The following is a 16,712-nucleotide window of genomic DNA, read 5'->3' on the forward strand; positions in this document are numbered from 1 at the left end:
TTTTGACGAATGCATCAGATATCGCGCTCTTACGATGTCATGAGAACGTATCTGATGAGCGATATTTCGAGAGATGAGTTTGTCGACCATGTGTCTTGAGTGCATATTCTGCTTGCCAACATCACGGCAAGTTTATACTGCTTGCAAATATCACGGCAAGCTGCGTCGGGTTGGGAAACGGTCAAGTGATCGCGGATACTGTGCAATCCTCTCAACAGGTGGCCACGAATACTGAAGGAGGGAAGGTAGGCAGGCTATGGGTGAGCGTCTAGCAGCATAAATTCTACTCCAATTCCGCCTCTAACTGCTTTTTGGGCAGGCTAATCACCTTCACCATCCACAAGCACTTCAAAATCCATCCTCAAACGAAATCGAACTCCCGTCCAAACATCTGCCAATTCTCTTCATCCATCATGCCTAACAGCATGAGCAAGGACGACGCGGCCCGCATTCAGTCTACTCAAGTAAACAACCCTCCTCCTCCTCCTCTTGTCCCTCGACGATTCTTATCTATCAACAACAGGAAGTGGCTAACAGATATGCAGGCCAAGAGCGGTGCTGACATGTCCTCCTCCGGCTTTGCGGCTCGAGCCCAAGGCGCCGGCGACCGTGCCGCAAACGAGGCCAGCACTGCTTCCAACACCGGCTCTGGTGGCGGAGTCTGTGGCGGCAAGGGAGGTGGAAATAATAAGGGTGCTGGAGCTGGTGGCAAGGATGGTGGCGCGAAGAAGTAGCTTGATCGAAGTCTGCCAGAAGATGGGCAGACGGTCAGGGGGAAGGGGAAGGGGGAAAGGGTTTGCAATGGATGAGATTGTGAAAGGATATTGGGAGTTTGGGATCTTGGATTGAAAAGACTGGGGAGCCGACTGAAAGTAGCACACTCTTTTGAATCGACGACTGGACTGGGTTGGGAATGAAACGCTTGTTATTCTCACATTTTGCAGTCTTTGCTTCGCGGTAATCAGGAAATCCAAGGGATGGGATGGTGTGATGTTGCGCCTACAGTCAAAGAGGTAGAGCCAGTATTCCAAGAATCGCCATGTTCCCAGTACTTACTCTCCTGTTGACCTGATCGTGCGGTTTGCATGCTTTGCAGTTGACAGTTGAGTCCATGTACGATTAGCTTGTTTGTTCCCGAAGCTGCTGAGAATGGTTTGGAGTTATTAAATCAGATTAGCAGAACGAGTTTTCATCGGTGCAGAATATGTGCAGAACAAGAAGATAGATACATACTTCACCTCATCTCTTGTACTTGTAACTGCTGCGGCGAGATCAATATTGAAGGCATTGTTGGCCTCAGGCCCCCCTCGGAACCTGCAGTCGGTGTTAGAGAAAAGGAAACACGCCAAGCCCGCTAGCGCCCGCTCTCGTTGCCATAGCAAGCGGCAAGCCCCACTAGTTATCACAATACCTCCAGGAGTGCCTCGAAAACACCATCATCAAGTATTCACAGTCGCATATTCACCACCACGACAACGGCAGCAATAACAACAACTTCTTCCACTGTTGATCCAATAATACACTCAACTGGGTCATAGTTCTCCCCCTCTCATACTTGGCCACAGCCTTCTGCGATCTCTTGTTTACGCGCCGCCCTTTGTTGATGAGACGAGAGACGAATTGAAAATGGCAGACCCAGGGGCGTCTTCTATTTCAGTCGCAGGTATATGGCAACACCCCCCAAGGAGATCTGAGTAGTGACTGATGCCTCCAAGTCCGCGTCCGACCTTTTACAATTCAAGAAGCCGCACAAGTGTAGGACATCACTTCATCCCCCTATCATACACGCATTAAAACATAGTACAGAACGAAATGCGACGATGGTAACCTGTTCTTGGGAGAAGGCTCGCTCGCAGGGGCTCCCACAGCAAGGCTGGGCGGAAAGGGTATCCGGCCGGTGATCAAGGTGGTGGATGACAAGTGCCTGTATGTTCTGTTTATTTCTGTGACGAACACAAGCTTAAAGTGGCAGGATCTTCGACCCCCCCGAGGACAACCCCATCCACAAGTTCGGTCGATCGCAAGTTTCCAACATGGGAAAGAGATCGAAGGATCAGACATTCGGATTCGACCGAGTCTTCGACGACAACACGACACAAGGCGAAGTCTACGAAGCTACGACAAGAGGTCTGCTGGACAGTGTTATGGAGGGCTACAATGCTACGGTATTCGCTTATGGGGCTACTGGTTGTGGAAAGACGCATACGATCACAGGAACGGCGGCACAACCTGGAATCATCTTCTTGACTATGCAAGAGCTGTTTGAGAAGATCGACGAGAGAAGTGACGAAAAGCACACTGAAGTATCTCTTTCGTATCTGGAAATCTACAACGAGACGATTCGGGATCTGCTCTTGCCAGGAGGCAGTAAACAAGGGCTTATGTTGCGTGAGGATGCCAACCAAGCAGTTTCTGTGGCGGGCCTCACCAGCCACCACCCAAAGGATGTCCAGGAAGTGATGGACATGATCGTCAGAGGCAACGAGTATCGAACCATCTCCCCCACAGCAGCGAATGCGACGTCTTCACGATCTCACGCCGTACTACAAATAAACCTCGCTCAGAAGGATCGAAACGCCGATGTCAACGAACCCCACACCATGGCCACACTTAGCATTATTGATCTAGCAGGGAGTGAGCGTGCGAGTGCTACAAAGAATCGGGGAGAGCGCTTGCTTGAAGGAGCAAATATCAACAAATCATTGTTGGCATTAGGCAGTTGCATCAATGCTCTTTGCGATCCTCGGAAGAAGAATCACGTCCCGTACCGAAACTCGAAGCTTACGCGGCTCCTGAAATTCTCGCTCGGGGGAAACTGCAAGACAGTAATGATTGTATGCGTGAGTCCTTCAAGCGCCCATTTCGACGAGACCCAAAATACTCTGCGGTATGCAAACCGGGCCAAGAACATCCAGACCAAGGTTACAAGAAATGTGTACAACGTCAACAGACACGTGAAGGACTTTTTGGTAAAGATAGACGAGCAGATGGCATTGATCAACGAGTTGAGAGCACAGCAGAAGGATTCGGAAGGGGCTGCATTTGTGAAGTTCAAGAAGCAAGGTGAGAAGCGGGAGGGTATTGCGAGAGAAGGAATCATCAGAATCCGTGCAGCATTCGACAACTCGGCTCCTGAACGACAAGAAAGGGTCAGCAATATGAAGAAACAACGACAAATCGAACGAAGAATCGGCCTCTTATCTGCATGGATTGGCGCTTTAGACAAATTCTGCGAATCCCGGGAGGATGAAGATATGCCGGCAAGCCTTTTAGCTCTGCGACAGACTGTCAACGGTGACTTGTTGGAATTGGAGAGCAGCAGACAGCATTATCACCGACGCTTGGAAAATATCAACTGGAAGCGCGCAATAGATTCGGCACTGCAGAATGCGATCAAGTCTCTGATCGAAGCAGATGGGGCAGATGGGGCAGAGGCTGCTAGCCTGATGCGAGAAGCGGAACTTTTGAAGGCAAACGCTGACATGGATGCTTGGCGAGAAGTACTGGATCAGGAAAAGGCTGGCGATGCTAAGTCTATGAAGCAGCTGCTCTCCGCTCAGTTCGACGTCATTTCTTCTTTGAACGACATTATGAGCATGAATGAACAAGACGCTGTCCAGCATGCGAAGTCTGTTCTCGGGCGCCTTCTCCAATCCTGCTCTAACTCCGTATCCTATGTTGTCAAGCCAGACGGCTCTTTGAAGGATGTCGAAGTATTCCCTCCAACAAAACGCGGAACCCCTAAGCGGAAGAAGCCTGCTGGTTCTGCTGCCTTCATCCAACCACACATAGCCATGCCAGCCTTAGCTGCAATGGCACCACAGGTGTTTGCCTCGCCCATGAAATCTTCGCCGCGGAGGAGGAAAGCGGTTCTTGGGAAGAAGGGCATCTCTTTCACGCCAAAGAAGCGCAGCGTCCGCTGGCGTGATGATACGGACTCGGGAGCGCTTGCCGAATTCGAGAAGACGCCTCAGAAGCAGGCTTCAACTCCAGAAGTCTCATCGGTAGAACAGAGCATTGAACTACCAAAGCTCCCAACCTATCTAGCGGAAGATGCCTCTCACGAACCGCTCGGCTCATCTCCTATCCCAACAGCACCAGAGCCATCATTTGAGATGAAGCCCAAAGTCAACCGCTTCCAGGCAGGGTTCCTCTCCAAGAAATCGGACAGGTCGCCCCCCAAAATGACCAAACTCACATCCTCGGATAGTGAAACATCGCCACTGCGCGACATCAATGCTTCGAATGCTTCGAACCGGTCGTTGCCCCAAATGATGCAAGCCGCAGAAACCAGCCCCACAGATAGCGGAAACAACTCTGCCTCAGAAAACGAGGGCAGCTCCCACTTGGACAAAGTGGAAGTCGCGCAAATCAGCAGGGCGTTGAAGCGCACGAGTTCCATATCCAGAGCATCGAATGTCCACGACTCGGTTTCCCGCACTCACCGACGTCGAAGTCCCACAGCTGCTACGATGGCGGCATCTCCCCCCAACGAAAATCACCTATTCACGGCCAGCCATGCTCGCCGAATGGTCAACAGCCAGAAGGAAGGAGGCTTCTCGGTTAGTGTGCTTAGTCCTCGTACACAGCCGGTCATCAAGAACCACGTGCGTCGCACTACCATCAGCGAAGGCCGACAAGCTAGCGGGACGATGGCCAGCGGAGCTGTACGACTTGCTGGTACCGTCGGAGCTGGGCCGAAACCAAGGGAGGGACTTGCTGGTGTCGTCAAGGGTGGATGGAGATAGGGAAGGGAGGGGTTGTGTTTCTTGAGTTTTCTTGTGTATGGATATTTTGTTGATTAGTCGGAGTGGGTTTGGGAGCACGCACACACACTGCATAGCATAGCGCCGGTATGATGATAATGACCTTTTTTTCTGTCTTCTCTTGTACATTTTTTCTTATAGAGGCTCTTATCTGCACTGCTGATCTGAGACTTTTGGTTGGCGTCCTTGCGTCAGGGTCAGGGTCTGATCCGGGCGTCATATACGGAGTACCGGTACCTAGGTCCAGGCCGAGAGGAGGTGGTTGATCAATTAGAGGTGTGATGCGACGGGGTCGTGTGTGAATATAATAGTAGTAGTAATAGTAACTGTAACTGTAACTGTGATTGTGATTGTGCTTGCCTTCTGTCCAGTGGGATGGATGGATTAATTAATTAATTAATCAATTGCCTTCTGCGAGGTATTGTTGTCGTTCTTGATACGGAAAGGTAAAGGTAAAAGGTGCAGAAAACCTTTTTTGCAAATACTTTGATAAAAATAAAAATATATTTTTTTTTCTTTTTTTAGAAAATTTAAACATGTGTGAGAGGTGTGAGAGGTGTGAGAGGTGTGAGAGTTGTGAGAGTTGTGAGAGTTGTGAGAGTTGTGAGAGTTGTGAGAGTTGCTGAGAGTTGCTGGGAGAAGAAGAGGAAGGAGATAGGGATGCTAGGGATGCTAGGGGTGGGTCAACCGGGTTAACCGGGTTGGTTAGTGGATGGATGGATGGGTTGGTAGGGGAGAGGGGATGGATGGGATGGGGAGGGGGGAAGTAGGGAGGGGAGGAGCAATGCCCAATGCCCAAGTCTTGAGTCTTAAGTTACATTAAGATAAATTAAGACAAGATAAGTTAAGATGAGACGAGAGTGTGATGGATTTACTTTTTGGGCTTTGAGCTTTAAGCTTTGGGCTTGAGGGGGGGGGGAGGCTTTTTTGCTTCCATATACGTAGTAGATGGTCTGCCATTTGCGGGAGGGAGAGGGGGAGGGGGGAGGCTTTTGTGATTGACAGTTAGGTAGGTATGTATGTAGGTAGGCAGGCTTAGCAGTAGCAGTTGACGCAGTCAGTCAGCCACTCACTCGTCGGTCAGTCAGTAGTCGTCTTTCTAATCTCCAGTTTGCGGACGGTGTGAAAATATGGAAATATAAAAATTAAATAAAAGATTGGTCGATATATATGCCTGTCTATCTAGGATATTATGCCATATCATACGATGCGACTAGAGGTAAAGCGTGTACTGAAATAGTAGAGCTTAACTTGTTATTCGATTTGATTATTATATGGGCGGAACTACCAACCAATCACCACCACCACCACCATCGAATTGGATACGCAAAAAGAATGTATTGAAATAATTCCAGTTCAGTTATTTTAAGATAAGGAAAATCTATACGGCAATAGATAGCCGGCCGCTTATGCTGTGGAGAGGACAGCGGCATGTGGAAAAGAAGGGACTGCCGAGCCCTCGAGCGAAGACAGACGTACGTACAGAACGTCCAGCATCCTACGCACCACCCGTCTATTTCCGTATCTCTCCCTCTCCCCCTTCCACCGTCACCTCCGCAGACCGAACATTTGAACGCACCCTCCCCCTCCTTCATCCACTGACGGTCAGTTCTCGGCAAGCGCAGAGAGAGCCGTCCCTCTACGCAGGACCCGTGACCGTGATGCTGCCCTTGTCCATGCTTGGCATCTGCTGGAGCTTCAAGGTGTCTTCGTCGCCGAGAGTAGCGAAGCGCGAGTACATGTCGAAGCCGGGGAAACCTAGTCTGGCCATGAGCGGGCCGAGCTCGATCAAACCGGCGATGATGAGACCGATGCTGACTTCGACTGCGGACCAGGAGAAAACGGGGGCGGCGTCGTCTACATGCGGATTAGCTTGTGCGGTCTTAGGATGGGACGAGAGTGGGGCTTACAGAGTTGATCAGTGGATTTCTGGAGCTTGAGAAGGGCGAAGAGACGGATGATGTTGGCGATCGTGGCGCTGGGGAGCATGTCAGCATATGCTCATTAGAGATGGTAGCGGAGAAGGAACTTACGCAATACCCAAGCTGAAGATACCATAGATGTATCTCTTCAGAATCTTGTTCAAGCCCTTGCCCTTCATCATGACCCATGGCGAAGACATGAGCAGGATGTCCAGCGTGAACGTGACTGCGCACAACGCAAGACCCATGTAAAGCTGGCCTTGGAATGGCAAGCACTTGCCCTTCATCTTCGGGTTGAGCATGTTCCACGCGTAGGAGATGGGCTGGCACTGGAAGACAACGTAGAGGGCGAAGACGGCGGAGATAGTGAAGTCCATGGCGATGGACCCCCAGAACAATAATCTGAGGACGCGGCTGCTGGTCCAGCGCATCATGGTCACGGCGATGGAGGCCTTCATGACGGAGGTGAGGATCACGTAGACGATCTCGAGGAACCAGATGGCCTAGGGATGCTCAGCTTCGTTTTGGTTGAGATGGCGGAGGGGGGGCAGGAATCAATAGCGTACCTTGAGCACTTGTGTGATTCCCTCCACGTTAGATTGGGACGTGTGACCTCCGATTCCACCCGTGACACCCATGAGGAGCAGACCTCCGAGGACCATGTACGCGACCTGTAGATTTTAGTAATTGCAGTACAGCTTCGGACCCAACACAGGATACACACCCACGCGACTCCCATGCCGACATCGTTCCAGCCAAAAACCCTTGTAATGGCCAGCTTAACATATACACGTAGTCCCAGTGCAATGAAAGCCAAAACCGCAAACACGCCCGTCACCACCAGAGCAATCGTTCCTTGGGTGTGAATCGCCATAGTAACCGGTACTAATAATGGGTCCCTGAAGGAGAGGAAGTAAACAGATACAAAGAAACAGAAAAACAAATTAACACCTGTGATGATGGGAAGCGGCTTGTGGATAGATCAACTATGTGGAGAGAAGTTGCAGACGGTTTGCAGATAGTGTCTTTTAAAGAGAATATCGATTCTCAAAATCAGGGCACAGAGCTTTCCTGAGGGAGCTTTGAATCAGGTCAGTTGTGAATTACCACCGCTGTAGAGTGTGCGGAAATACGATGCGATTAGACTTGAAGGCGCGTGGGTTTGATGTGTGTTTCTCGCAACACGACTCAGGCTTAGCGAGGCGTTTCATTGTTCCCGATTCTGGATGTTTGACTTTCCCACAAGGCACTCGGGGTAGGAAATGTGAAGTAGGGACAGGAGGCACAGGGGGATGTTAGACGCGGAAAACACAAATAAGAGCTCGGATTGCATGTCAAAATCCAAAGATCGGATCGAAGACGTCGATGCTGGGCAAATGACAGAAACAAGAGAAGGTCAGGCAAGACATCTGCCGGTGAACTTTGGAAAGAAACATATTTGCGCACCGGCTAGGTTATTCTTGCCTGCGCATATTTCGGCCCAGCTCGGGTTTGGAGAAAAAGATGGGTTGACGAGGAAACGAAACCGCTTGCATCGATAGAAGAGTGAGAGGGATGGTATGCCCAACAGTTGATCACTCACGTGAGCATAGCGTAGGTGATGTTACCGCATGTTTCACTCGCAAAGGAAAAGACGCGGCAAGGGAAAGTGGTCGCAAGGAAAAGAATTGCATTGCAAGGAGAGGCCGTTGCAAGAAAATCAAATAGAGATAGAGATAGGCGAGAATGATCTGCAAGAAGGAAATCTCGTAAAAGGCCAGGCCAGGCGAGGCCAGGCTCCAGAATCTCCAACAAAACCGCAAACAGCATTGCTTCCAAACAAGTCTGAGACAACACCCCCAAACTCAGTATATCACGGATGCAGTGGTTTGTTTGGCGGTCGGCCTGCTATTACCGTATTCCAGAGCAGATGAACAATAAGAAAGTCTTTCCCGGGCCAACAGAGAGGATAGCATTCCACGATTCAAATTGGAGAGAAGGAAAGGGCCATGGCAGCGTTGGCAAAGAGCAGTATCTTGATGTGGGATGTGGGATGTGGGATGTGAGATGGGGGCGGGGATGTGAGTTTGGGATCGTTTAGTTTATTTATTCTGCAGAGACGAATTGCTGACAGTATAGCGGCACGTGACATGGTGATGGATTGGTCACGTGACATGATATAGGACAAGTCACGAGGAAAGGAAGGGTAAGGGCATCCATCCATCACACCCATCACACCAGCCAGCCACCCGTCCGTCCGTCCGTCCGTCCGTCCGTTCGTTCGTTCGCTCGCTCGTTCGTTCGCTCGTTCGTTCGCCTCCCGTCGCTAAAATACCAATCAGCAATTACCCACCTTGAAACCACCGACTTTGTTTCCGAGGAAACAAACTATCGAACTCTCTTCCCCTCATTCCCTCTCTCCGGGAAACCGCTCGGCCCATCTCCGGTCGCTACGGGGCCGATCTCCGTAAACAACGCCTTGCAGAGTTACCGGTACTGTAGCGAGTTCAACAACTCCTACCTACCGGCACTACAAGTATCATGCGGCTGGGTGGGCATGATCAACCGTCAGTCGGTTGCGTATGTACTAGTACTAGTACTAGTACCAGTACTACAACTACAACTATATACGGTACCGTATACCGGTACACATGCTCGCTCTCGCTTCATCCTTTCTGCCTTGCTTGAGGAGAGGGGTGCTCGCTGAAACAATCACCCACCCACTGGCTGGGCGAAGGGAGGTCCGAAGGCAAAAGAAATGGAGATAGTGCTACTATACCGTACGTAGTATATCCTATAGACCCTACTGTATTACTACTACTACCACTCCTACTCCTACTCCTACTACCTACCTACTGCTACTACCACTATACCCAAAAGTAAGATGAATTACTTTTTAGGTAGGTATTAATTGTATTTCTTATCCACCCTACCCACTTTACCCACTTTCAATTTTCAGCCGCGTGCAGTCCTTCCGCAAGAGGGCAAGAGCATTTCCATCCTTACTTTACTGCGTATCGGTATTCCCTCTACCCTACCTAGGTGGACTCTCCCTCACGTCGCATCCTGGAATACTCAATCTAGTGTCCTATATAAAGTCTGACCGCATGCAAGCCACCGTGGAGTCGTCGCAAATGCATCAAAGCCCACCGACACAGGCGTAATCGTCCGCTCGTTCGCTCGTCCGCTCGCTCGCTCGTTAGCCCGTCCGCCCGTTCGCGCATTCATTTCTACTTCTGCATACGAACGAACACATTTGATTTCTCAATTCTCAACTCTCTTTTGGAACGGAACAACGACGCTCACGAACGAGCAAGAACAACAGCCACCATGCGATTCCTTACCAACAACAACGTCCCGGCCACGATCATCGCCGTCACCATCGCTTTGCTGGCCATGCCCGCTTTCGTCGCTGCCACGCCTGTGCCCTGCCCCGACGTATGTCCCCCATCCTTCTCCTCCCCGCGGAGATGATCCATGGTATCCAGATCCGCAGAACGCATGCTAACAAGCAGCTCACAGCGTACCCGCGACCTGGTCCTCAATAACAAGCTCGACCCTTCCGCGTGCTGCAGCTACGGCGTCTGCAAAGGCGACGTCAACATCCAAGGCGCGTAATCAATCAATCACCACTTTCACTCTCGCTCTCGCTCTCGCTGGTTCTGGACTTGGGGGACGTGTGGGGACGGCTATCTACGGCGGATACGAGCATCGCTGCGTACGAACATACAACACACACTTCACGAATTGCGGCACGGTACATCGCTCTATGGCCCTGGGCTGATGCTGGATTCGAAGGGGCTCTGGGAAGGAATACAGGACTTCTCGACCTGCTCTTTTTGCTCAGACATGGATGCACATACACCTTTTTACGTGCAACGCTAGGAACGGAATGGGATGAGATGCGGCTTCATTATATATATTATTTTTCTAAACAGGGTAACAGGCGCTTGTAGATGGGCATTGAAGGGGGGAAATTGGCAGTAGGGCCGTGCGGTTGCTGTGCTGTACAGGCTTGGGGATGTTTAGAGCCTGCAGCGCATAGAGGGCAAGATCGATATCGTTGTATGTATCTCATAACGCACACGTACGAAGCCGGACTCGGATATGGATGGAACCAGAGAATCAATTGATAGGGGTTCGCCGGCGGCTAATTTTATTTTGGTCCCCCCTCTCTTTTTCGTTCAATGCACGAGACAAGATAAGGCGCGAGATCTCCTCAACAAGCTTCCTGATGACATCCTACAGGCTCCACTCTATCCTCTTCATCCTTTCGTTTCTATTTTGAGGCAGGTGATCTACAGTCTTGTATCTGTGTTTATCCGACCGACGGACGCCCGCTGGTCGGTTGCCACGGGATAGCCGGAAAAAAATGTACAGAGTACCTACGGTACCGTAGTCGCCTGGGCCGCGGCCAGGTCGCAAGGGCGGGCTCTTATCATCCACGAGGGAAAGAGGAATCATCCCACTCCTTGCATGTGCGTTTGTTTCGACTCGAGGCCCCATGTCTCGGTGGCTTTGGAAACCCTTGCCGAGCTAGGTAAGGTAGGTAGGTAAGATAAGGTAAGGTGAGATAAGGTAAGGTGAGATAAGGTAAGGTAAGATAAGGTAACTTAAGGTAAGGTAAGGTAAGATCAGGTAAAGTAAGGTATGTTATTTTTTCTTCTTCTTTTTTTGAAAGCTCGCTGCTTTACTGCTCAAGCCTCCGCAAGTACCTTATGGGTAAGGTAGGTAATTATGAAGCGGGCCCGCCATCTTCTTTTCACCTGATTCTCGCTTGCGGAGTACGGAGGACGGAGTAAGGGGCGTGTTTGGGTGGTAGGTGCTTAGGAGGTGACTTTGACTTCCCAATCATGGGGTTGGAATTGGTCCTGTTGGCATGATTCGGCAGTCGCAATTGAAGTACCGTACCGGTTGGCGAAAATGGTGGCTTTCGAAAAGGAAAGAAAAAAATTAGAGCTGTACATAATACCAGAAGATGTGGAGGATGGTACATACGGCCATAGACTGAGGAGAATTGGGCATCCCGTTCGCTCTGCCATACACAAGCCTCAGATCGGCAGATTAGTAGTTGGGTGGGTGACCACCAGCGAATACCTGCTGTTGTATGTTTTTGGTTTTTGGTTCTTGGTTCTTGGTTCTTGGTTTTTGGTTCTTGGTTCTTGGTTCTTGGTTCTTGGTTCTTGGTTTGGGCGATTGGAGTTAGGCACCCGCTCATCATAGGGATGATACCGGACACTCTTCTTTTGTCCTTCCGTATATCGATCTGCCAACACCTCGCTCCTTCATCTCCCACTACCTATCTGTCACCGTCATCTATCGGTCAATCTTCGGCCCCTCTTCCTGGGTCCTTTACTGTACAACCTCAGCCCTTCGCAAAGCTCACCCGATCATGGCTGCCATTGGCCTTGATCACAGCGCCGCCAGTAATGCGGGAATCGCTGCCTACGGGTCAAATCCAGTCCACACCACTCTCACCGAAGCTTGTTGTACGGTAGTAACCAAGTTGTGGAGTTATCTGAAGAAGCGGTGGTGAAGTTTGGCACAGGCATCAAGAGCGAGGAGGCAGAAAAGTCTCAGGCGAGCCCTACAAACTACCGGTGGTCTACCATAACATCGTGCACGTTCTGTCGGTTTATCTTCTTTTTTTTTTTTTTTTTTTTTTTTTTTTTTTTTTTTTTTTTTTGTCGACGCACAGCAAGGTCACATTGTTATCAGCACATCCAGGGCAGAGTCGTGAAGCCTGGTGAAGAACATGCATGGCGTGACAGAAAGAATCGCCAATATTCTTGCCCATCTTTCGACGATACGAGGTTCTCCACCGGGTCTGGTCCACGTGGTGGCGGCGTGTCGTGTCGAGTGGTGTCCGCTGGGCGGAACACAGTGGAGAACCCCCTCCTTCATACTCCTGAGCAGATGGAAATTTCGTTTACCTACTGTACCGGGAGACTACGGAGAGAGGATCCTAAACCAAGATCAGGGAACCTGTATTGGTTTTGAGTCATCTTGATACCGCTCCTCGAAAACTTCCTTTTACTCGAGGATGGTTCTATCTGTCCGTCTTCTGGATTGGGCCTCTGCCGGCTTCTATCCCCAAGAGTTTTCGAAGAAAGTGTAGCAATGAGGGTTACATGGGGATTGCGGCATTCTTTCAATGAAGATGGATGCCCTTCACCTGAGAGATTTGACGGAAGAGGAGGCCGTTCAGACATCTTCCAATGATGAGAGCTTACTACAGTACTGTGCGAATTCCTCTTGTAAGCACACAAATCCTTCTAGCTACGCGGATGTTTTACTGCTCACCGTGTCTATAGCGAGCCCGAACCACCAACATCACCCACTGCTGCCCCAGATCGGGCCCGACATCTATGACGACAATCCTGCCGATGATTGATGAACGAAAACTACCTGTTCATCACACATTCCCGACTTGGCAGAAGAGTATCCCACCAACTTTATAGCAAGAGAAGACTTCTCGTCGACGATGCTAGCGCATCGGGATCCAGAAGAACTTCTGTCGTGGAATTACTGCCTCCGAAAAGATTGCCATCAAGAAAAGTCAGCACAACTAGAGGGGGGAAGTCCGCGCCACTGGTTGTTTACGGATCGAGTCAGATTCGCGGCATCGATATCATCGAGAAGAAAAACGATACATCACTGTGGAAGTCTGGATTCTTTGCAAAAAAGAGATCATAAATTTGGATCTCGAAGACGGATAACGTTATCGAAGACGGATAACGTTATCGAAGAGGGATCACGTAAAAAGAATAGGGGCTCGCTTAAATTGTATTGCGGTAAGATTGCACGACTACCACCGGTTTTTCGGGTTCAATACACAATCACACACCGAGTTGAAATTTCGTCTACGCCAAGATAGGTCTATGGCAACCTCGCTCTCGCCTCAGAGAATGGCCAGCGCGTTGGGTGGACTTGCAACACCACCTTGGACGTTCAGTGGCGCGCTCGTCAGGAAGAAGCTGTATTTCTTCTCCCTCTTGCAGGCCTCGGCCAGGCCCTCCAAGTCCCACAGCTCGCCGATTGGCGTTCCCCACATGGCGAGGAGGTGGTCGTGAAGCCCTATCGAAGTTAGCATGCGTGCTCCTACGAGGACCGAGTATCCAGCTTACTGTAAGCCGGCTTCGGCGGCCACACCTCGAACGTGATCGAGTCCCCGGCGACGGCAGCAAAGTGGTGATCCCAAAGCCACTCTACAGTCTCCGCATTACCCGCTAAGCCGATATGTTCGAGGCCGTCTCTTGCGCCCTTGACTCGCGCCTCCTCGCTAGCGCCGTTATACCACTTCACCCACCCGGATCTGATGATCAGGATATCAGCAGGCCTGAACTCGACGCCTTGATCCTTCGCAATCGTCTCCAGATCCTGTACGGTTATCTCGTGACTGCTCGTCGCGGAGTACGCGATGTTGTTTTTCTCGGCCCAGGAGGCGTAGTCGATGAGGACGCCACGACCAACGATACCGCCACGATCGCTCCAGTGGTGCTGGCTGTTGTCGGAGATATGAGCCGGATCGGGGATGTCCTCGTGTTTCAGGCCATTGTAGTAGAGGCCTGTGTCTTGGTGGCCCCAGTGGCGGAAGCCGTCCCATTGCGAGCCCGACTGGGTATTGATGTGGATGATGTCGTCCCAGGCGACGAAGCCGAGGGGTTTGAGGTTTTTGAAATTGTGCTCTGCTTTCTGGCGGGCGAAGCCCGGTTCGTGGACGCATTCGACGGTCCAGCTAGGCTCGATGTGAGTTTCATGGGAGACTATTATGAGACCAGACAATGTGTGTTTATCTTCGGCTAATCAGGTGCTCTTGAAGACTTACTTGAGCGCAACGCTTGTACCTGACTTTATCTCCTTCTGGGCTTCTCTGGCATTCTCGGGAGTCAAGAGATTGAGAGAGCCGCAGTTATCTCTCTTCCCGTCCTTGTCCCAGAGACCCCACGCGGTACCATGGGGCATGCCTTCGACGGCTGGCATGTCCTTGAACGATGGCAGATCTTGAGCACGCATTCTGAAATATGGAACCCTATGTTTGTATATCAAAGACTTAAGATCATCGGTACAGAGTAAAGAGAGGGATCACATCAAGATACCTATATAACCAACCACTTACTACCCCGCACAGCAAAAATCTTATTACTTACTGTACATGGGCCCCCAGAGGCTATTGTTGGTTCCTGTAACTTCTGCCGCAGCTCGCCGCCTCTCCATCTCGCTAATTTGTGGACGTGGGCTCAACGACATTACATCCGCGACTTTGAGCAGTAACTTAACAACAATTGACATATTTACCAGCTCGCTCGATTCCGGATCCAATGCATATGCGAAGAGAGAAAGGGAGAGAGAGAGATGACTGCATCAACGAGCTTCAGTACGGTCTCAAAACCCGCGTCTGAGCAAAACTAGCCCCAGCTTAACGCCGAAGCAGCCGCCATAACGATGTCCCATAGCGACGTCTCTGACGCTCGCCTATGATAAAGGGAGTATATATATGTACCCTCCTTTGTTGACATTTCTATCGCTCAATTTACTGTACCATCCACTCCGGAAACCATTTCCAATATCGGCTGATCAAAATGCCTCGCGTCTTTTTCATCACAGGATACCTCGACCGGATCCGGCAACAACATCGTGCAAGAGGTCCCTCGACAAGGGAGACATCGCCGTAGCATCCGCTTCACGTGCACCGAGCCCGGCGGGTTCCGCGCCGACCGGGCCGGCCGCGCTCCATGCATGGCCTTCCCAGAGGCAGAGGAGAGGCAGAGGAGAAGCTGCCCGCCTACGACCACGACCACCTCGATGCCGAGGCCATGATGCGCGCGCGCAACGGCACGCGGCCGGGACCCGAAGAAGAGGCGGGCGGAGGTTTTCTCTGTACCGGCTTGCTGGCATGGAGGACCCGCCTCCACTGCGGGTGGTGGTCGGCACGGATGCGCACAAGAGCATCATGGTTAAGATCAAGCAGTACGGCGAGAACTACCAGGAGCACGAGAAGACCTTCAACCGTATAGACGTGGATAGCTCCCAGGCTCCTTATTCCCGAGTCGAGTCGAAGTGTACGATGGATAGCGAGTTATACGATAAATACATGTCGACCTGGACCCTGACCTTTAAGGATGGGAAAGTAGCATACGAGCTCACATTGTTTATCAAGAGCCCAGGATCTCTCCTTTCAGAGGACTGGGACATAGATCAAACAAAGCATCGCAATATTGGGAGCAACACTGATATGATATCTTCTTTCTACAGGGTAGAGAAAGGAAGGAGGAAAGAAATACAACGTCTTCCGATCCTCCGCGCACATTACACCACTGCCACCACTAAGCCAGCCAGCTAATCCCTCCCTTCCCGTCCATCAACTCATCAGGTATCAATATTCACCCCCTAGACACTCCTCTCCACAAACCCAACGGTCAAAAGGCCAAACGACCAAAAGCTCATCCGAAATCAATGTGTCCAGAGGGAAGGAAATCCAGAATCTACCCCCTGTTTCTTCCAAGCGTACCAATCCAGACAGGGACCTTTTTCTCGTCTTGAGAAACACCATACCCATCTCATCTTATCTACTCTCATCTCATCTACTCTAATCTCATCTACTCTACTCTCATTCCATCTACTCTCATTCCAACTACTCTCATCTCATCCAATCTCATCTCCCGAGCGCTCCGCAACGACAAGAAAGGGATTCCAAAGACTCGAGTATCAAACACAAAGTTGACAAATCCGGCTCACATCTAGCAAACGCGCTGACGCGTACGGGGGGCTCGGCTCGGCTCAGCTCAGCTCGATAGGCAGATTATCAGGAGACGACTGCTCGATGGAGGTATCCGGGGGGGGGGGGTTGGAAACGGAAAAAGAGAGAAAGAGAGAGAAGGAGAGGCTGGCTGCGACATGGTGGCGAGGAGGAGGAGAGGTGCTTCCGTAGCTAGCTAGATAGATAGATAGATAGCTAGCTAGCTAATTTCACGACGCTGTATATCTGCTCGGTTTGTTTTCTCGATTGTCCGTCCATAAAATAAAATAAAAGATCTCCCTTCAT

The 16,712-nt window shown here is 50.7% G+C and overlaps 6 protein-coding genes across 6 annotated transcripts; 4 read left to right on the forward strand and 2 right to left on the reverse strand.

Moving 5' to 3' along the window:
- Positions 1-413: 413 nt before the first annotated feature.
- L3040_007718 (uncharacterized protein) lies at positions 414-734 on the forward strand (the record flags this gene model as incomplete). Its single annotated transcript, XM_007291700.1, has 2 exons — positions 414-464; positions 546-734. The coding sequence occupies 2 exons, from the start codon at positions 414-416 to the stop codon at positions 732-734; spliced, it is 240 nt and encodes a 79-aa protein (XP_007291762.1).
- Positions 735-1,626: 892 nt separating this feature from the next.
- On the forward strand, positions 1,627-4,748 carry L3040_007719 (uncharacterized protein; the record flags this gene model as incomplete). Its single annotated transcript, XM_007291699.1, has 4 exons — positions 1,627-1,663; positions 1,716-1,755; positions 1,807-1,926; positions 1,973-4,748. The coding sequence occupies 4 exons, from the start codon at positions 1,627-1,629 to the stop codon at positions 4,746-4,748; spliced, it is 2,973 nt and encodes a 990-aa protein (XP_007291761.1).
- Positions 4,749-6,405: 1,657 nt separating this feature from the next.
- L3040_007720 (uncharacterized protein) lies at positions 6,406-7,562 on the reverse strand (the record flags this gene model as incomplete). The annotated part of the gene is made up of 5 exons (XM_007291698.2): positions 6,406-6,623; positions 6,677-6,744; positions 6,800-7,191; positions 7,255-7,359; positions 7,413-7,562. The coding sequence occupies 5 exons, from the start codon at positions 7,560-7,562 to the stop codon at positions 6,406-6,408; spliced, it is 933 nt and encodes a 310-aa protein (XP_007291760.2).
- A 2,435-nt stretch (positions 7,563-9,997) lies between these two features.
- L3040_007721 (uncharacterized protein) lies at positions 9,998-10,285 on the forward strand (the record flags this gene model as incomplete). Its single annotated transcript, XM_007291697.1, has 2 exons — positions 9,998-10,105; positions 10,190-10,285. 2 exons carry the CDS (start codon positions 9,998-10,000, stop codon positions 10,283-10,285), a joined length of 204 nt encoding a protein of 67 aa, XP_007291759.1.
- A 3,283-nt stretch (positions 10,286-13,568) lies between these two features.
- On the reverse strand, positions 13,569-14,683 carry L3040_007722 (uncharacterized protein; the record flags this gene model as incomplete). The annotated part of the gene is made up of 3 exons (XM_007291696.2): positions 13,569-13,744; positions 13,795-14,405; positions 14,496-14,683. The coding sequence occupies 3 exons, from the start codon at positions 14,681-14,683 to the stop codon at positions 13,569-13,571; spliced, it is 975 nt and encodes a 324-aa protein (XP_007291758.2).
- An 880-nt stretch (positions 14,684-15,563) lies between these two features.
- L3040_007723 (uncharacterized protein) lies at positions 15,564-16,010 on the forward strand (the record flags this gene model as incomplete). The annotated part of the gene is made up of 1 exon (XM_007291695.2): positions 15,564-16,010. One exon carries the CDS (start codon positions 15,564-15,566, stop codon positions 16,008-16,010), a length of 447 nt encoding a protein of 148 aa, XP_007291757.2.
- Positions 16,011-16,712: the final 702 nt, after the last annotated feature.

This window comes from Drepanopeziza brunnea, assembly GCF_022702325.1.
Source record: "Drepanopeziza brunnea f. sp. 'multigermtubi' strain 214-2 chromosome Unknown ctg13, whole genome shotgun sequence".
NCBI classification, from domain to species: Eukaryota; Fungi; Ascomycota; class Leotiomycetes; order Helotiales; family Drepanopezizaceae; genus Drepanopeziza; species Drepanopeziza brunnea.